Raw genomic sequence first — 21,102 nt, 5'->3', positions numbered from 1 at the left:
GTCACTGGCCATCACAGGAGTGAGAGACATTTTAATCATTGTAAACATCAATATACAATCATTTTTCCTTTTTTTTAATGATTGCATATTAATTGCACCCTCATTTATTTATTTTTTTCTGAGGTTTTTTCTCCCTCTTTCTGTAAATAAATCAGCTGTCTTGGTCACCTGCAGATACTCACCTCTGTTAAACTAGAGACAGTTCAGGCCTGATGGATTGAGGAGAACACACATTACTACCAGACATGGTGTATATAAAGTAAAAATACATTGAAAGTTTAGGAATTTGGTCTTGATATTTTTGATTAGTCACATTTGTACTTGAATGCATCCATCAAAATCTGATTTATACTTTTATACTACTAGTTTTTAGCTACCTTACACCTTACTTTGAGGACTACGAACAGGCATAAACACAATCAGCCATACAGAACAACATAAAAAATCTAAAATTTGGCAACGTTTTGAATAATTTAGAAACTATAGACACATTTCAACCTGTACTAAAATAGTCTTGAGGTTTGATAACCAGCTTTATTAAACAGTTTTAGTCATAAATAACATGTTGCTCTGGACATTTGAACACTTTTTGTAGCTGTTGGGTTGGGGGAAACAAACTCTCAGTAGGATCGTGTGTTTTTACACAAAACTTTGCAGAAGAGTTGAAAGAAATGTCTCTTAAACATTGGGCTCCAATTATTATAACGGCACTGAAATTGTAGTGAATAGTTACCAGGTATGAATGTGGGACTGTGGGTAAGAATATGTGTCCTCGGGTAACCTTTCCTGAATCAATAAATAATTTAAAAAGAGGAGCGCAAGATCAAATCAAGAATATTTGACTTCCTGAAACAGTTTTCTCTGATCCTGAAGCATAATTCAAAGCCGTTAGAAGATGAACAACACCAACAGAGACTTCCTTCGTAATCCTTATGTTCACATTGAAAACCGATCATGTTAATGAAATATATCAGAAATATTTGCACTGAAGGAACTGTAGTTTGCCTTTTTCTTCACAGTCTTACACATTACAAGATGTTCCTAATAGGCCATGGAGACCGCCAAAATACTTTTTAGGGTCACACTGGGGTATTCGCTCATCTGAGAGTTGTAGAAAAACAGCCACAAATCTTCTCAGCACTCTGCTCATAACCTTTTTTATTAATGTAATCTATTCATCCAGACCTGATTTACATTCAAGAAGCATCTCTTTCCTTTTTTTCCTCCAGCTAGCCTGAGGCTGGGGTGTTTGAGTCCAGCTCAAACTGTGTTTTCTTGTTCACATCACAGATTTCATTTATAATCTGCAGCTATAATCTACAGCTCTGTTATGCAGCTGTACCACTATACTGGCTTGCAAGTAAAAAGAAAGGATGATAAGAATCGAAGCAGCAGAGGCTAGAATATGCTGACTTTTAGCGTGATCCAAATATGGATCATGTTTCAAAAACACCAGATCCTACATTTCCCATAATGCAACCAATAGCATATTTTTGTTAGTCCCTACCTGCCTGGTAAATGCCCTCCACACCTCTAGTTTGAAAATTTGTAGTTCTAAAATCAGTGGAGTTCCACTTTAATACACAACAGTTATTTTGCATGAGGCAATTTTTTGTTTTGTTTCTCAAAGTATTATATGGATTACAGTTATAACCATGATAAAATGTATTCACATTTACTTAAACACATGTAAATGAATCCTAATACTTTCAAATGTAAAATGTTAAAATTTGTGGTTATATATTACTACCGTTGATTTCCTGAGAGTGCAGCCAGTATATGTGACAGTAAACCAATTTTTAAGTTGAATTAAAGTGAACACTGCATAGACCTATACTTGGAGAGTGAAATGTTTATATAGTAAAACTGTATTGCACTAGACTGCAGGGACAATTGAAACAACAAAATGTTGATGAAACCACACCTGGCTTAAGAAAAAAAAAAACCTGTCATCAAGGCCTTTTACTGCATGCACAGACCTGGACTGCTATCCATTATTTTAAACTTATTTTCTGACTTGGTTACACATATTTTGGCTGCGTTGCTGCCAATTTCTGGTACAGACCTGTGAATTCTATTTTTATCCCAGCAGATGTTGATTTACTTTGTGTTCAAGAGCTGGGAAAATATTTAAATCCACTCTGAAGATATGTTAATTGTTTTAAAAATGCATTTGCTGACTAACTCTTCTGTATTTTTTTTTGTTTAAATGTTGTACAATGTCTGCTAAAGTTGTAGACATTCAATTCAGGCATACACCAAGATGCTAGACTCTAAGAGTCCTGCAATCACTCAATACACAGTTACAATAGGAATAAAAAGTACTCGTATCAGTTAAATATGCTGTTGCAGGACAATTAATCTGTTTCTGCAAGTTCCTGATGAACAAAAGAAGGGTCGTGTGATGGATTAACGAGATTAATTTGAGCCTATGTGCATACGGGAGAATAAAACAACTGCACAAGGCAGCAAGGCACATATGATTGATACATATATTCAGATAAATCAGATTAGCTTTGAACCCCACTCCCAGATTGTGCACTTTTAAATCCTACTCTCTTACAATATGTGGAATATTTACATTGGCTCTGTTCCTGTTTTCCACCCAAGATTCCCATAGGGTGGTTTATGGATTTAGACCTAGTGGGGAGCAGCAGGAGTCATTCTGTGTTGTGTTTTTTTGCCCCAGTCGCAGGGAAACAACAGTAAAAACAGTGTAGTAAGCAGCAGCAGCACCAAAGACAGCAGCATGTCATCTTCAGCACCAATGGTACCCCATCTCTATTTGGTTTCTGTCACGTTGCTTTTTATGGTCTCATTTCCATCCTTTTAATGTTTTAGTTCTGTCTTCTCCTCATACTTTTTGTCACATCCCACGTTAAGTGAAATCTCTGTACTTTGTCCTCTCTCTCTCGTCCTTCATCCTCTGCCTCTCCGCTTCAGTTTTGAACACAAACTGTGATGGTGGCAGTGGATTTTTGACGACTTTAAAATTGAACAACTGGTTCGTGCCTTTGAGTGGCTCTCCAGGCTTGTGTTTTACCCAGACCTCATATATATGGGATATATATATATATATATATATATATATATATATATATACACAGTGCACAGCACTGACAGGTAGAGAAATGACTTTCATTTTGTGGTACAACAGCAGACACTTCAATAAAGCTCTGCGCAGCCACATTCTGGTGACTCCTTTTGTGAGTTCGACTGTGTCACCTGAGCTTTGTCTTAAGGTTTATGGCAAGTTATTTCGAAGCAGAGCTCAAAAACTACAAGGTTGAATCTCCACTACATCAAAAAGGCTGCATTTACAAATTGCATTTCGATATGTGGATTTTAAAAAATGAGGACTTCTGGGTAAAACGAGAGCTGGAGTGAATGGGTAACAGAGAGATGCAGCCCCTGTGTTCAGATATGTAATGGGATTGAGCCATATATACTATACTAATATAGTGCGACAGTTATTCCTGCAGGTTCAACCAGAAGTGACACTTGTAAGACTACTGGGATAAATAAACTGAAGAAATGTAGATCTTTTTGTTTTTTTAATTAAAATTATATCAAATGTATTCTCAAATCAAACAGTTCAGAGGAGTAATTCAGCATTTTGGGATCGAGAAGATTGAAAAAAAGTGAATTAATATAAAGTCAGGAGGCGATTAGCTTAGCTTAGCATTAAGACTGGAAATGGGAAACAGCAAGCCTGGCCCCGTCCACATTTCTTGGTCATTGTTTGTCATTAAATAGTTCCACTATGTAACAGTATAATAAATTTAAGCTTTCACCTCTTCATCATGAGGTTGCCAGATTACAGGCTAGAACTCTTAAGAAGTCACTGCTCCCAGCCAAGAAATTGTCCAGAAAACAACATCCTATAATACTTTGGTTTGTACCTATTTAACAAACAGAACATGAAGTGTTGATCACTGAGTATGGTGTGCTGGTATCTTTATTTTATAACCTTTGGACAGAGCCAGGCTAGCTGTTGCCCATAGTCTTCAGCCTTTGTGCTAAGCTAACTGTCTGCGGCTTCAAATTTACCGTGCAGACAAAAAAAAGGTGGTAAAAAAAATGGTACCGATCTTCTCATCTAACTCTCTGTAACAAAATATACATGATGCATGCATACATAATGTCGATGCTGCATTCTTGTGAGTTGATTCCAGACTAGCAAACTGAACAATCAGGCAAAACATCGATTTCTTCTGATCGAACATTTCCAGTCTAGAGTTCATAATCGCACACGGGGCTGCATGTTCTAAGGTTGTAGTTCCTGGATGTTGGGTCCAGTGTGCGACTCACCGACTAAACCGGTATATACCGTGGGTTTGATTTCCAAACAATGCCGTACCTGGAGCTCTTGAATTGCTTCGTGCTGAATGTTTCTGTGGCGGGGTCAAGGTTGAGGAAGAGGAGCGGTTACACAAACACACTGTCTGGACGCTTGTGAGGGGCAAAGACTCATGTGGTCACGACTCGGACGTGTTTGTGGCAGCACACAACTTGACTCAGAAATCCAGTGTGCGTTTACTGGCTTAGCATTAAAGCTACTGTACTACTACACTATAAATGGCATTTATATTTCAAAACTGTTAAACGCGCTGACTTCCAGGGGACATACAATTGGCATGCACACTCAACATGCAGTCACTCACAGAGCCCTCCTCCTCAGTCATGGCCCTGAATACGTGTTTAGCTGTCCATGGCTGTTTTCATGCATTTTGGAGGCTCTAAAATGATCCTGTGTGTGTGTGTGTGTGGGGAACAGACGACTACAGTCGTGTGTTTGAATCACCATAAATGCTCCACAGCCTCTGTACTGTAACTCCTGTGCTTTTGTTTTGGTGTGCGCACACGTGTCTGTTTTTGTATGTTTGTCGTCATGGAATAAGTTGCTATTCCCCGGCATCTTCCCTGGTGCCCCTCCCCCCTCCTCCTCCCCCTTCCCTCCCCCCCCAACCCATCCCTTCCCTGCATGGTAAAGTGTCTCCTACCTCCCCCCAGGAAGCCCAGACAACTGTCGTTCACAACCCAGCTGACGGCACCAAGGTAAGCCCCTCCTTCTCCCACCACTAGCCACCAGCCACTTACTAACACTCGTAAGGTAACTCGTGGAGAATTTTCTCTAAATGTACGTCGCTGTCACAAAAACTGTAAGGACTCTCTACGCTTCGTTGTGCACCTGATGTGAGCTGGCTTCTGGCTTCACGTTTTAATTATTTCTCCTCCTGATTACCAGAAAGGATTTCACCGGAAATTTGAATCCTGTGAACTCCCAAAATCTGATGGGAGACCAGTACATCATTATGAAGTCTTAGTGTTTTCTTATAATCAATATATTAATAAAAAAAAGCTTCATAAATGATTTGACAATTAATAATAATCTTTAAATGATGAATTAGTGGTTAAATATTAATTACAGGAGCTTTAATTGGCTTGATCCAACACAAGAGCTGGTCAGTCAGAGCTCTTGTTGCTGCACTGTGGGTTGGAATTTACATTTATACATTTTTAAGTTGATCTGATCCTCAGTTTTCATGTCAAAGTTCAGCTGATGGTACTAACTTTTATTTGAATTTCAACAGTCGTTCAAGACAAAGTGTTTTTCACATATCAGCACCTGGTTTTGACTTTGTCTCGACCTTTCCCAACTTAATTTGAACCTAAAATTCAGACAAACTGCGACATGCTGCTCTGCTTAATACCTTGACAGCAATCATGTGATGTGACTGATCAATCACCTGCTGAGCTGAACCAGACTGCGGTCTTTTCCTGTGTGATGTAGCAACGCTGCTTGTTACCCTGTAAGCTTAAAAAAGGCAAATGTTATTTTTCATAAAAATGTGATGTCTTCCTCTGATGTTAGCAGAGACTCTCCTTATTCCAGGCGAGGCATGGCACGGCGCCTCCGCTATAAAACACTGGTGCTACCCTTCAGGATCCATACAGCGAATTTCAAATGTACATGACAGAGAAAATCCTACACGGGCAGTATTTAACAGCATATAGATATCGGACTAAAATAGGAACTAACTGTGACGCCGCTTGTGCTGTTTCGTTGGTGTACAAGCTTGCAAAATAATGCTGTTACACTATTTTCTTTACATTGACACATTGAGTCTTTGGCAGTTACACACTTGCACCACATGCACATCCTTTCCTGTTAAAAGTAGTTGCTCACACACTTTGTTGCTCTGGTATTGTGGCTCTCTGCGCTGCTGTCCTGGCTGGTTTGTGTTCCTGGGAGGGAGTCGTCCACCCGTCCGTCCATCTGTCCGTCAGGTCGTCTGTGTGTCTGTATGGGCAAAGTGTCCAAAGCTTCCCAACTCTGTCTCACTTGCACATTAAAGAATTCTTTGTCTTGCTCTTTTCTCTCTTTCTTTTGTCTCTCCTTTGTCCTCCTCTGTGTGTAACAGGGCTCCACAGAGAGCTGTAATAACGCAGAAGAGGAGGAAATGAAAGGTAGGAAAGGTACTTGTCCAACTTTCACCTACTCTGCATGTCATTTTTTATTCACTTGTCCAGGTTTTGTCACTCTGATAAACTGCATATTGAATAGAGACATATTACAATATATCTCTATGTTTTGGTAAAGGTTTAAGGCAACAGTCTACTCCACTTCAGTCAGGGCAGAGGACAGTGTTATCTTTTTTTGCTGTTTTTGCCATTTATGTCTTCTGAACAAACTGATGATCCTGATCCTGTTCTGGTATGTCAGTTCATAGGATAGAGCGTTCCCTGAGGTAGAGCTTGGCGTTAATTCGGTATCGTTCGGCTTTTGGTCAGTCACATGAAGAAAACAGAGATTTGAAGACTTCACCTTTGGCTCTCTGAGATTTTTTGTACTTCTGTCTGACATTTGTTTTAGACAAATGAAGACTAATGAAAGAAATAATCAGCAGAATAATACAAAATAAATACTGCTAGCCCTCGTGAAAAGATGTATGAGCTTCTCAACTTATTGTGGAGTTTATCTGCCCCCAAGTGGCCGAAAAGTTTTGTAATAATAAAAATTTGTATTGAGAATTTGTGTAGAATTTTAAATATTTTGGACTGTAACTGTGACAGACAGCAGCTATGACCCCTTCCACCCATTGATCTGACCCAAGAACACAAAAATTTATGAACAGAAAACAACCACTCCCATCATAATTTCCAATAGGATTATCAAATTTTTTTTGGAACAAAAACTTATAATTTTAAAGATTCTGTAATCACGTAAACCTTTAGTCAAATTAAAAAGGGCACGCTGCTCTAACAAATTCTGCAAAGGCTCAAATATCTTGAATCTGACACCTGCCCACCATATGTGGGTAACTATGCCCCATTTTGATTGCTGGTATGCCAACGTCACATGCCACTTAAGCCTTTAATTAGTCGTCTTCAGCTCGGGGATTTACCCTTTAATGTTTTCAGGTGGATGAAGTAGGACAGAGCTGCTTGCAGCTTTCCAGAAAAGAGTTAATCCAGTTACCTAAGGCAGCTTCACCAAGTTTACCAGCACTTGATTGTAGAGTGGCATGCAATCAAGAGACTGCTGCTGCTTTGGATGGTCATCTGCTAAATGAATGTAATGTAATTAGGATGCATTAGCTCCTTAATGCAGAAACACAAAGGTCACATGGTCAAGGAAGTGACCAGTCACACATTCTGCAACAGCGTACGGATAACTCTGCAGCTTCCAGGTTTTCTGCAGCCGGTTGCACCAGCTGATAGAATAAAACTGTAATCTTGCGTCACTGAACACAGGGATTTCTGGTCTACTGCAGTCTCGATCGTTGGTTTGTTTGTGTTACGGTGTGACTTTGGCAAGTTAGCACTCAAGTTAAAATAACCCTTGCCTCTAGCGTGGCAACACTGAATAAGACATGACTTCTTGATGATCGCCATGTGGATAAAAGGTTATTCACTGTGGAGTCCAAGTGAGCTGAGAGGTTTGGTTTGTCCAGTTTATTTGTTTCTTACTTTCTGGTTTCTGAATCAGCTGGCGACTCACTGCCCACTGTGCCTTCTTTAGTGTGCTGTGTTCAGTGAAATATTATGATATTAAACTGCAGTTGCAGATTGATTTTCTGTCAATTTGTGGTCTAACTGTTGCAGTGTTTTGTTCTTGGTTTACAGTTGTGTGTTGTTTTACAGACTTACAGACAGAAGAATTATCGATAGACTAACTTTCGAGTTCCTCTCTGTGTCAGTGAGCATCTGTTTCTGTTTGTGTTTGTCTTGTGGTGCGGGCAGCGGCTGTCTGTGAGTCTTCTAGTTCAGACAGTGCAGTGTTAAGCCAGTGCAGCACCACTGAGGAACAGACCTTGTCTCCTCACTCCCCGCCACCCCTCTGTAAGTCAGCAGCAGTTTACCCAATTCAACCCTCGGCTCTGACCTTTTCGTCCTGTTTTTTCCTCTTCAAAGTAGTAACAAGATATTTTGGCCTTAAAAGGCTACACGTAAATAACTCTCCTTTTCCCACCAACTTACTGCACTTGTTCCCCTCTGCCCTCCTGTGCTGCCATCTACTGGCATCCAGGCCTGACTGCAAGCTACTGTTTCAAATGTTTATCTATAACTGAGTGTTATTTCCTATATTCACTGCTTGATTTACTTCATGCAGAATATATAAAAAAAAAAAAGTTAAATATAAAGTTATACGACTTCTCAGTTTTGCTAAATATAACTTCATTACTGGGATGACTGTACCTGCCTGCAGCTCGTCCTCTGCAGGAGGCTGCTAGCAGCCCCAGTGTCCCTCAGGCCAGTCCAGCTCAGAGCTCCTGTCCTGAACCAGAGTCCGCTCTGTCGCCCCCAGCAGGCAGCAGCAACAAACTGCAGCAGAGTAAGTGCCCATGCAAAAAAGGCTCCTGAAGCAGTGTTCATACATCAGTTTCCGTGCCGCTTGATTGCAGGAGGTCTGAGGATTTGAGAAAATAAACTGACTTCATGAACACCAGAGTCACATGCAGGTGTGGAGGGTTTGCTAGCTGGCTTTTCTGGCTCAGCAGCTGCATGTTTGTTAAAAAGTGATGAACACACTTTCAAAGTGTGTGTTCATCTCTTATCAGTGTGAACTGATGTTCAGTGTGTTGGCATGCAGTTTGTGCTTTTCTTTCATTGACTTTCATGTCTCATTCTCTGAATTCGAACCTGTATTTGAGTAATTATTTACCTTCTCCCAAAGTACACAACTATTTGTTATGATTACATTACAAAACTAGTGTTGCAACTTTGCTAACAGCGAAACATCATGCAAGGTCAACAACACGACACAACACAAGACAAGGCAGCCAGCTGACATTACTTGTCCAACAGCAAGACGCCCAGCTCTGCGTTTGTCTCTCAGACTTTTATTTTATGAAGCTAAAGCTAAAAATCATTCTTCTTCTGTTCTTTGTTAAAAACACTTCAGGTTTCAGCATATGGACTCTTATTTACAGCATCAGATATTCTTGTTGTGTTTGACAAGGAGAGTGTGGTGTGTTTTGTATTTTGCCCATGCGATGAACTTATTTCAAATGTCAGAGGTTTCAAGTAAGTTCAGGGAAACATGAGATGCAGTGTTTGTATGTTGAACTTCCGAATGATTTCTAGCTGTCTTTAACCTCTTCTGGTTGTCTTCTCCCTCCTACTCGCTCTTTCAGCTCGTAAACAGGAGATCATAAAGATGACAGAGCAGCTGATTGAAGCCATCAACAACGGGGATTTTGAGGCTTACACGTAAGTTTGCATACGCGGCTTGAACAATAAAACTCTTTGTGTACAAATCATCATCTTTCAAGTGCTTTGCTGAAACTATTGCCCCTTATAACACGACGAAACTTCATTTTCCTGAGATATACATACTGTGTTCAACACACACCTTCCTCTTAAAGTCTTCCCATTCTTCATCTAAAGTTTATTTATGGTTGTGTTTTCTTCTGACAGGAGAATCTGTGACCCTGGACTGACTTCTTTTGAGCCAGAGGCTCTTGGAAACCTGGTGGAGGGCATGGACTTTCACAAGTTCTACTTTGAGAACTGTAAGTTAGTATTAGATAAGTTTGATTTTCCCTTTGAATCTACAAATGCACTGTAGTATTAGTGTTTTACCAACAGCTGAATTGCACATTTCTGTCCCCACAGTGCTGAGTAAAAACAGCAAGCCAGTGCACACCACCATCCTCAACCCCCATGTGCATCTGATTGGCGAGGATGCCGCCTGCATCGCCTACATCCGTCTGACGCAGTACATGGACACCCAGGGCCGGCCGCGCTCCTGCCAGTCGGAGGAGACGCGCGTGTGGCATCGCCGCGATGCCAAATGGCTCAATGTGCACTTCCACTGCTCAGGAGCACCAGCTGCACCCCTGCAGTGAACGGACAACTCAGGCCCAGGTAAAGAGATAACACCCCACTATTATGGCGGTCTGAAGGAGGCAATAACAGTTTTATGCTGCATGCAAGGATTTATGGTTTATGGTTGACTGTAAAAGCTTTGTGCGTGGGTTATTTGGACCCAGTGCAACATTTTGTTCTTGTATCTTTAAAGTAGCAACGCTTTGTTATCTTAAAACTTCTGCATGACTAGAGACCATTAAGATTTATCTAAAGATAGTTTGTACACCTAATGTTGTGTTTTTTCCTTCTCCAGCTTTGCCTGAACTCTAAAGCTGTTTGGAGCATTTATTCTCCGTGGTCGGATTGGTGCCTGGATCCTAGCCGGGAAGAGGCTGCTTGGAAAGTTAAAAAAAAAATAAATAAATGGGGAAAATACATTATAAATTTAAAAAAAAAAAAAAAAAAGCATATTTCAAAAGCCTGACTGAATGACCGACCACACCGACCAACACCAATCCAGTCAAACCCTAGGTTAGATGAGGTTTGGGGCCCGGCTGATGTCTGGTGCCCCTTCTTACTGATGGTGCATGCTTCTGGTGGCGACACAGGGGTGATGCCGTCTCTCCCGTGCCCTTTATTTCCCCGTCTTTGTTTTGTCTGCTGTCTGGAAAAGTATTAAAATGTTAAAAAAATAAAATATATGAAAACATGTACACTTCACACACATAGTGAGTATAGATTGTGGAAAAATTAGATTTTTTTTTAAGCGCAGCAGAGCATCTACTTTAATAGAAGTTTTGTTTGTTTTACAGTTAACAGATATATGTGGGTGGGGGGTTATGGGAACGGGAGCAACTAATATCTGCTTAATATCAGAATTTAACACATTTCATGTGTCAGGTTTGAGCATCTGCACACAATGATTGAAAGGGGGTCTAGGCGTTGTGATACGTTACTAAAGGGGACCTTTATTTTTATTTCATCTTTTTGTATTATTAAGCTGTTGGTTTTTATCTCTTGAATGATGTATTTTAAAGTATTTTGTGTTGAAAAGGGATCATTTTTAATCAAAGGGGGTTTTATTTAATAAATGTGTATAAACAGATATTTATATAGGAGAAAAGGAGGGAAACATGGTTTACTTTCAGGGTGTAGGGAGGGTTAAGAGTTCAAGCATGAGAGTGTGTCTTTTTTTTGTTTTTCAGCGTTGAAGAGGTGTAAATACAAACACACATCACCCACTTAAGGTTTCCTGTGCTCCAGCCTTTAGGGTTGAGCCTCTCTTGAGCTTTTTAGACACAACGTCCAGGCCAGCTCGTCCTGAAGATGCAGGCGGCCTCCATCTGTCCACCCTGCAGTGTTTGGAAACGAACACCAGGAGGCACCGTCAGTCAAAGTCTAAAGCTCCTCGCATCTCTGAACTACCTTATCTTAAAGCACGGACACTCTCTCACTGTCTTTTTAAGTTTTTAGTCTTTAATCTGTTTTTGTGTATTTTTGACGTGAAGCATGAATTATTTGAACTGTCTGATGACACTTAAGACTCGATGCTGTTGCGTTCACTCCTCTGACAGAGCGAACCTTTCTGCAACTTCAGCTTACGCGCGCCAAATCCCTTCCCTTCCACCCTACCTCTGCCCCCTCAACTTCCATCATTCCTGCCTCTTCACATCTGTTACTCTTGTGACCTTCACTAACCGGGCCCCATCATTGTCTTAGTAGCACCACTCTGTGTGATGATGACGTCGTCAGTCTTATGCCTGTCTCCTGTTCTGATTGTGTTCTTTAAAAAAAAAAAACTGTGTGTTGTCCGTCTTGGCTTGCTGTACTTCTGTGTGAAGTCCTAAAAAAGCATGTTAAAAAGGGACTGGACAAAACAAAAAGAGAGGGCTATGCTGGTTGGAGGGCTGTGGGACCCTAACGCTGATGGCAATCAATGCTTTGGTCCCCTTTGTCACAGTTTCTGTTGTAAATGTAGTTTTTAGTGTTTTGATGTTGATGTTTTTATCAGTTGTTTTAGCAAGAACTATGGTTGAAATGAATAGAGGTGGGGGACAACCCTTTTTTTACTGTCCCCTCACATGCTGATCACACACACCGAATGCTGAAATTGTGAGACAAAAACACTTAATACACTCCTGTGGCTAATTATATTAGAATTCACAATCATAAAAGCACACGAGATCATAGATTCTTCCTTTTAAAAGAGGACAAAACATATCTCTCTGTCAGTGGTTGAACTTTCCAGTACTGTCTTTTTTTCCTTGTGTGACTTTGTACCAGTGCAGGTGAGGGCGAGCCTTGCCGTGTGTCCTGTCTCTGTGCTACACTGCTCCATAGTTAACTCATGCTTTAATCTGCTGGTGGTCACCCAAAAAGCTGAAACCATGACGATGATTCATATCGTGTCTCTGTACGTACACTGACAGTCGGGCGGATTTTTAAAAAAAGGCAACTAAATGTTAAATCATGTGAGACCCCCCTGTCCTACTGTATCACCCACCTGTGCTGTGACATATCAGACATGCCATGAAAACTGTGCCCCACCCCCAACACACACACGCTTTTTGCACCATGATGACGACGCGTTGTATCAGTACTGAAACTATGATGTGATGTTTTTTTTTTTATGGATCTAAAGTAGTTTTGTTTGTGCTGTGGGCTCTGGCCCAGTTGTCTGTCGATTGCCACTGATCATTGTGTATGTGTGAGTATGTGTATGTTTCCACACAGTCATAGGGATGTTTAGAAAAAAAGAAGAGGGAAACTGATCTGATTTGCATTTTTGATAGATTTGATATGAAGCCAAAATTGAACTTCACAGCAGACATTTGTACATGATGTAGCAGGAAAAAGCACAAAAGAGTAAACAAAGGCTACATCCGAGTGTGCGTATGCCTTCTTCATTGAGTTTGAGCACATCAGTTAAGTCTGATACAGAATGATCTTTGTTTTAAGTGAAAAATCTTCCAGTTTTGACTGAGTGTTTAAAAATAGGCAGCCCTTCACTTTTAGAATTAGTTGTATAACAGTGATTCCCAACCTTTTTGTCTAACGACCCCTTAAAATGAGGCAACATCTCCTTATAGAAGCTCATCACATAAGAGATGTTCTCTTCTAAGATCTTTTCCCCTGTCCTGTTAAAAGTTACAGCAGTGTGATACGATACACATTCCTTCCACTGGTCACTTCACTGCCATCAAAGACAATGAGGAAGACGATTACTAGCAAGTAAACCTAGATGTAAACACTGCAGTTTTGGAGAGAATCAGATTTATCTTGTGACCTGAGGTTGGGAACCACAGTTATGTAGTTAAACCGTAACCATGCCGTGCTTTTTGAGTCTTCTTTCCCCTCGTCCACCTCAGTAACTTCAGACATGTTTCTTCATAGTACTTTTAAATCGGTCTTAAGCTTCTTCAAAACATTTCCTGTTTGTTTTAACATCTAGCCACGCATGTAGTTCATTTTTGAAGTATTGGAAAAATGATATTTAAATTCAACAGCACCATCTCTCTCTGCTGCTCTGAATGATCCACAGACTTGACTGAATATTTCATGAATAGAAAGCATTTCCAGTGAGAACTGTTCAGAATAACACAGCATATGTTTTTGGACCTGATGCGTTTTGTGTAACTTGCACATAAAATCAAAACTATCCGCGTGGCTAGATATCACCGGAGGTGTGAGAAAAAAACTGTTTGTTGTAATTTGCATGAACTGATCATTTAAGAACAGCACGGTTAATTTCATTTTGTGCCAATAATGTCCTAATTGTGTAGTAAACTTATTCAGAATATTTTATGTTCTGATATAAATACAACTGAATTTATTGCATTGAAATATTTTACTTTGACGACCCCCTGCATGAATTTATGTTGTTTAAATCTTAAAGTTGTACAATTAGAAAAAACACTTCATTTCTTCCAGATTTGCGTGTGCTGGTTTCCAGTCGCTCAGCTCAGCCGATCTCTCTTAGATCATGTGACTGACTTAACTTTAATCTGATCCATCCTGGAAATTTAAATGATCTGAAACTGGATTTTTGACCCTAAAATTGCTTGAAATTTTAAATAATTCCATTCAAACCACATATTTCAGTGCTAAAGATTCAGTAGTATTTAACAAACAATAATATTGAGCAGTAATCAAATGCTCATTTTATGATAAATGCTCATCTTCTAAAATGATGAACCACCTTTGCTTCCATAGAGTGACTTCCCTGCTTCAGCTGAAGTATCACTGAGTAACAGATTACATTTAACGTGACGGTATCGACCTTTGAGTCTCACTGCTGTATATAGGAATACGTGACCAAATTTAACTTAAACTTTTCACAAAGTTACTTCAGGCCGATCAGGCCAGTGACCTACAAAGAGAACGATCATTCACGGACAGTGTCTGTTGTTTTGCTTCATATAGATTTGTTTAAAAAATGCAAATATTATGTGTAAAACAAATAAACTCCATATATTAGAGGTTTGAGTTTTGTTTCGCAAACGTCTAATATATGTTGGATTAAAACAGTACCTGACTGAACTGAAGGAGAAGAAAAGATCCTTGAAACGCGTCAAACTAAAGTTGGAACGGGAAAGTTAAAAACCACAAACAGCAACACTATATATGCAGTTTTACAAATGGAAGAAATATGCATGTCTACTTTCTGGTAATTATTCACTGTTTACTTGATAAAGAAATGGAAATCTATGTTACTTGCATCCTCAAGGTTATGAAATTGCTCCATCTGATATATCAGAATCAAGTTATCTCACATTAAAAAAGCATCAGATATTAGCAGAAGCCTTAGCTTGTATGTAAGTCAGTTTAGTGCATTGTAACCTGATACTAAAAAAGGGGCTACATGTGTCGACTTCTTTGAGTTTCAATTGGATGCTGGATTTTTTGCATGACCATACAGTTAATAAACATCATACATTAAAAAAACTATCACGTCTTTGTTTGGATGGTTGTTCTTCAATGATTTTTTATTAATGGAAAATAACAGTATTTAATAAAAATAGCATTTGACTATTGGTTCTGGTTTGTTTCTCATGTTGCAGCTTTAAAGTCTGATCAAATCCTGAGCTGTCTGACAATTCAGTATTATTTATCACCAAGTATATCTAAATACATATTTGTTTAAGGCTAACATGTGCAACACTGAAATAGTTGCATGCATTTAGTTTGGCTTTGATTTTCTAAGTGATTATTATGGACGTTTTGTCTGTAGTACTGACAGTCACCTCTCAGGTGGCGCCAAAGACCAAACAAATCTAAAGCTGAGCTGCAACATGCAACTCAAAAAAAAACTGGAACCTATATATTTAGGTGTAAACTTGGGTAAAGGACACACTCACTAGTCTTGAAACTATAATCAGGTGCCCAACAGTTATTGCTGGCCGTTTAAAGATCCTTCCTAAAGCACATTCAATGTAAGTGAATGGGAACAAAGTCCACAGTCCTCCTTTTGTGTGAAAGTCTCCAAGTAAATTTGAAGTTTGTATCCTTTTTTTACAATAAGAATGATAACGACATACCTGTTTGGTTAAAATGGGAACATCTAAGCATTCAGGTATTCATTGGTCACATTGCATTATGGGTATTGTAGGAAACTACTCACCAGGTTTGGACAAAGCAGCAACCTCCATAGCTGTGAAGTGAAGGCAACGTGGAAGTGGTAAAAAAAAAAAATTGAGGTTGGCTGCAGGAATGAATGAATCTCCATAAGACCCAATATTAAAACGTTCACAGCAGAAATAAACATGTTGACAGCCTGGTACAAAAAAAAAAGAAAAGGGGAGTGTGAATTTTTATACTAACCCTTTAATTACTTTATAATAACTCACCTGTTCAAAGTATATTAAGGCTTAAAGTTCTGCATAATTAACAGCATGGCCGCTTTGATTGACAGATAGGTGCTGTTACAGGTGGCTTGTTTGAGCATCTGAGTGTCTTTCAGCTTATGTTAGATTAGCCAGGATCTGCGCCACAGATTGACTTTCAAAGCGGCTCTTAAGAAACCTAGAGGTGACGCCACGCATGCATTGTTCATTCTTCATACAGTCAGTGGTTTGGACAAGAAGAATAGAGGTTTGAAATTTGGTTCTGCTGCATCGATTTTGATTATTTTATTCCACTACGTTAACTTTAATCAGGATATTTGGTCCACCCCTATTATTATAGAATAACACAAACACCCCTTAATATAATTTAACATCAAGACGGCCTCAGAAATGACCATAGAACTGTATTATCAACATCTCTCCTATTATGTTTTAGCTCAGGGGCTGAAAATGTTGATGCAGTATAAACTGAAACAAAACTTTCCACATGGGCACACCAAAGTGCTCAGTTCAGTGCTGAAAAGGAAGAGAGCAATGTTGATTTTGTCCGATGTTTTATTTAGTCTTGAAAGGATATGCAGCTTCCTCAACCAACTTCTATTTTAACAAGAGGAACTTGTGCCTAAAATTAACACGGCTCTGCAGGTCCAGACAAAAAAACACAAAGCAAACAGAGCGCACTGTAGTCTTGATGATTTTTAATTACATCAAATGGATTTATGTAAAAGTGGAAAAGGAGGAAAAACACTGGGTCTCATCATCACCATCATGTTCAACACAGCAACAGAAATCTGCACATGTTCATGTATGCACTGGGCAGATTGCAGGTCACCTATACTCAAGTCAGAGTTGTCACCAGTTTCCTTACTGAGTGATGGCATGTTCATGAACTGTGCGTGTGCTTTTTACGGTTTACATTTCAGAGCAGGGTGAGAAGCGATAAATGACATCAACGGTGACATATGATTTAAGATGAACGGTGTCTGGGGTTTGTTTCAGGGTGCCATGGCTGTCAACTGTCATATAGGTGACCTGGAACACTCCCATGATTAGTCTCTTTCTCTCGCACGCGCTCAGATCACACAACCTTTACTTGTGATTGGCAGCCAACAGACGCCAATCACGCAGCTGTCATGGCTTCCTGTCCAAGTCCATTTGGCATCCTGGCCAAGTAAAAATCCCCACTGAACACAGTCCTCCTTCTTTGATTGGATAAAAGGAAGTGGGGTGATTGGCTGATTGATTGCTCCATGCAGATTGTGATTCTTCAGGTTGGAAATGTTTGGTGCTGACATGCTTTGAAAATGGTTTGACCAAGCCTGAATGTCGTCTTTCCTTTGTGCATGCTGCCCACTTACAAAAAGACTGTTTTTATTTTTTTTATGATCATGGTGTTGTTGGGCAGAAGATGATCCGGCTGACTTCAAAGATCCAAAATCATCAGAGTCATCATTCTGGTTTTAAGATCGCCCCTTTTGGCTGTTGTGTGCACATTGGCACTTTAATCTTAAATCCGTAGAGACTAGTGCACATCAAGCAGTCCGTCACACTGAAGGACACATGGCAGTGTAATCTGCCACAGCTTTAGTCTTTATAGAAAAAAAAAAGAAAAAAAAAACTGTCACCGCAACATTTTCAAAAAAATTTCTGTTTCCTTGATTCAAGGAAGAAAAACAAAACAGAGAAGGAAACCACTTTTCTCTACTGAAGTGTCCTGGGTTTAAACAAAACAAAAAAAAGGGAAGTAGCAGAAGAAAACTAGGATATACAATCTTTTCTCACTGTAGACGGTCTCAGCAGATTAACTCTACTAGGCTTCAGACACACAGCTCCAAGGCCACCTTTCTCTCTGAGTCCCAGGCAAGCAAGAAGGAGTGGAAAGAGTTAAGAACAGAAAGGAAAGGGAGACGAATTAGAAAGTAAAGAAACGAGAGAGAGAAAGAGAACACAGAGTCAGAAACTGTACCAGCAGACAGTGATATATAGATTAAATATATATATATATATATAAAAAGGGGAGACAGACGGAAGCAGCCAGCCTGGATCTACATGCATTGTCAAGGGAACAAGAAAGGAGAAGGATTTCAGCGCTACACCGAAGCCATGCAGCGACAACAAGCAGCCTGAAAACAGCAAAAGGGCCTATTTCTTTTTTTTTTCTCCACCAGCAGGAAACACTCTTCACCGACAACACAAGAAGCATCACGGGAGGAGGGATACGGTGAGGTGCAGGAGTCGTGGAACTCCTCTTTGCTTTGTTGGGGGCAAAGCGTTCATCCACTCCGAGCAACGTGGTCAAAAAACGGCCCATATGCCATGCAGACCGGGGTCCCGTCAGGCTTCGCGAACAGGCGTTTGGCACCACAGGGACGGGTCGGGGCGACACACAGGACAGCGAGGAGCCGGGGAGGGGAGAGGGAGGTTTGGGGGGGGGCTTAAGGGCAGCAAGGGGAAGCAAGTGCACGGCAGGATGGACGACATCTGTTATACACCATGTTTTAGGTTCCCATGGAGACAAGACCAAACCCCCCTCCCCTCCCCTTATTTCCTCCCGCTCGAGCAGCACTCACTCACCACGCGCTCACAGCATGGTAGCAGACAGACGAGGGTGGTGGAGGGTGGGGGTTTAGCAGCTTTGCTGCGGCTCCCCACTCCTGCTTTTAGACTTTCTGCCCTCCACATCTGTAGGACAAAGGCAATGTTTATGTTACATCTGTAGACAAGAGCATTTTCATGTTACACCTGCATATACTTGTAGATTAGGATAAATACGATAAGTTCAAAACAGCAAGTACGGAGTACAAAAGCAGAAATAAATAAAGGATCTAGAGGCTGACAGTACTGCTAAGTATCGGCACATGAAGCAGTGCTCGTCTTTGATTATAACTTAATGATTACAACAATCTGTACAAGATCTTTGTCAGTCTAAAATGCATCATCAAATATTATCCATTCTCAAGTCGTGGTGCGTCAGGATGAGTATATATTAGTTTCCAGATACCAAAAGAAATGATGTTAACTTCATTCACAAAACGATCCGACCGCTGAAAACTCGACTTACGATCCACCTGTTCCGATAACTCCACCAAGCACTGCCTACGACTAAAACATCACAATCACTCCTACTCTACCTTCACTTCAACTTTCCCCTAACCACCTGTACTTTCCTTCCCCCCAGATTATTTTCTGAATGAAGCTTCATCATTTTGTCACCAGCCCAAGACGTCAAAAGTTAAGACACATTTGAGCAAATGCCCCCCGTTAATACACATATGAAAGAAAATACAAATGTACAAAAACAAACACCATTAAAAAAAAAAAAAAAAAAAAAGATAAACATGAAGACCATTTTGATCACAGCGATCAAAATGAGCGCCACAGACCAAAGCCGTGCAATTTAGTGGATGATGCAACTGAGTTTAAAGCAGTGAAAAGGACGCTCCCCCCAAAAAAAACACATCCAAACATCATAAACAGAAAGTGAAAAGTGAATCTATTATCTGACACGGTGAACATTTCTCACGTGGATCAGTCCCACAAGAATTATTTTTAAAGATTTAAGCTACAGGCAGAAATACAAAGCCTTGAGAACTGTGATACGTGAACCCCAGACTGCAGATAATAGTATAACGTTAGCACCAGAGATTGGATGAGGAAACAATAATATGATAAAAGATTGTTGGACGGGAGAACATTCATCAAAAAGTCCCACCTCAGAGAAAAAGAACAAGGCAGAAAAATAAAGAAAAAAACTAAATTCACCAATCGGCACCATGGCAAACAGAAAAGAACGAAACAAATACACCACACAGGGAGAGATAGTGCTCTAATAAATACATGCAGAGGAGGAGGGTTTGTCATTTTATCCATCCTGTCATCGTCCCCTCTTTAAGTCTGGAAGAAAGATCAGCAAGCCAGAACCTCCCTGTCATTCACACACACCCGTACTCATACCACAGAGACTGGTTGTCCTCTGGGTTCAGTGACTGGTCCGAATTATTTACACGATTGGCATCAACCCCGTCGTTAAACTCTGTAAGACTGGCCGGGCTGGATCTCGCCTGGCCGTTTGACTGGCTGTGAGGGGTCTGGTTTTGCGTGGGAATGTGGTTCGGGACTGGAGGTGGGTGTGTTTTATTTGTAACAGGAGGCCCACTGATGTTGCTGACTAGGGTGGGGTTTAGAGACAGGAAGGGGAGGTTTTTGCCCGCTGACTCACTAAAGATGGAGTCCATGAACACGGACTCTACAGTGAAGGAAGGGCCGAGGAAAGACTCGAGGGTGGAGAGGTCGGGATCCTCCAAGCTATGGCAGGGTAAGCTGAGTGACTTGAGCAGGGGGGTGGTGGTGGTGGTGGTAAGGGGTCCCTTTAGGTTGGTGCTGTTGGGGTGGTACTCACTGGGTGTAGGCTGGGAGCGTACCCCAGCCTTGGTGGAAGCGACGGGGGGAGCAGCATCGACGGACACGGGTTGCCGGATGTCCTTAGAGAGCAGGTCGTGGATGCTGGTGCGCCGCGTGGTGCCCTCAGCGGTGGAGATGACGCTGCTGGCCCGGGGCAGCGTGGAGGAAGCAGAATCCAAGCGCTCGGACACCGACGTGGCTTTGCCCTGCGAGGATAAGCTGGAGCGTATCGGGACGGAGCCTTTCACGCGGGTGCTCTCCGCTTTACGCAGGGTCGGGCGTCCCGGTTGTCCAGATCTTGGAGGGCGATCGGAGCTGACCGGTGCCGCTTTCCCACTGGAGGAGCGCAGTATACCCCGACTCTTTGTGGAAGTGCGTTCCTTCACCACATGCTCAGAAGAAGTGGAGAGGCGAGGGGAGTCTACAGTGAGGTTCTCCTGACTGCCGGACTGCAAACGACAGAGCACACAAACAGTTGAACGACTTCATCTACAGGTTTTAAAATCACACTTCAGCTATAACCGAGTCTCATAACTGACGC

General features: G+C 41.0%; 2 protein-coding genes across 35 annotated transcripts in view; one reads left to right on the top strand and one right to left on the bottom strand.

The window, feature by feature from the left end:
- Window positions 1-14,073, top strand: part of camk2g2 (calcium/calmodulin-dependent protein kinase (CaM kinase) II gamma 2) — a 62,936-nt gene extending 48,863 nt beyond the window's left edge. For 4 of the 29 annotated variants that reach the window (XM_027277827.1, XM_027277825.1, XM_027277831.1 and 1 more), the window contains 5 exons: window positions 6,426-6,471; window positions 9,642-9,717; window positions 9,925-10,019; window positions 10,123-10,374; window positions 10,631-14,073. In XM_027277827.1, the coding sequence (XP_027133628.1) occupies window positions 6,426-6,471; window positions 9,642-9,717; window positions 9,925-10,019; window positions 10,123-10,355 (450 nt within the window). In that variant the 3' untranslated portion in view covers window positions 10,356-10,374; window positions 10,631-14,073. Of the gene's footprint in view, window positions 1-2,689; window positions 2,771-5,013; window positions 5,059-6,425; window positions 6,481-8,247; window positions 8,347-8,713; window positions 8,840-9,641; window positions 9,718-9,924; window positions 10,020-10,122; window positions 10,375-10,630 lie in introns of all 29 variants that reach the window. The other 25 variants (XM_027277809.1, XM_027277814.1, XM_027277813.1 and 22 more) reach the window with 17 other exon arrangements.
- Window positions 14,074-16,731: 2,658 nt separating this feature from the next.
- ccdc88ab (coiled-coil domain containing 88Ab) overlaps window positions 16,732-21,102 on the bottom strand; it is a 60,984-nt gene continuing 56,613 nt past the window's right edge. For 4 of the 6 annotated variants that reach the window (XM_019253762.2, XM_019253764.2, XM_019253763.2 and 1 more), the window contains one exon: window positions 16,732-21,010. In XM_019253762.2, coding sequence (XP_019109307.2) covers window positions 20,093-21,010 — 918 coding nt within the window. In that variant the 3' untranslated portion in view covers window positions 16,732-20,092. The remainder of the gene's footprint in view (window positions 21,011-21,102) is intronic. The other 2 variants (XR_002041550.2, XM_019253765.2) reach the window with 2 other exon arrangements.

Source organism: Larimichthys crocea, chromosome III, assembly GCF_000972845.2.
Source record: "Larimichthys crocea isolate SSNF chromosome III, L_crocea_2.0, whole genome shotgun sequence".
Classification (NCBI taxonomy): Eukaryota; Metazoa; Chordata; class Actinopteri; family Sciaenidae; genus Larimichthys; species Larimichthys crocea.
This window is presented reverse-complemented; position numbering and strand designations above follow the sequence as displayed.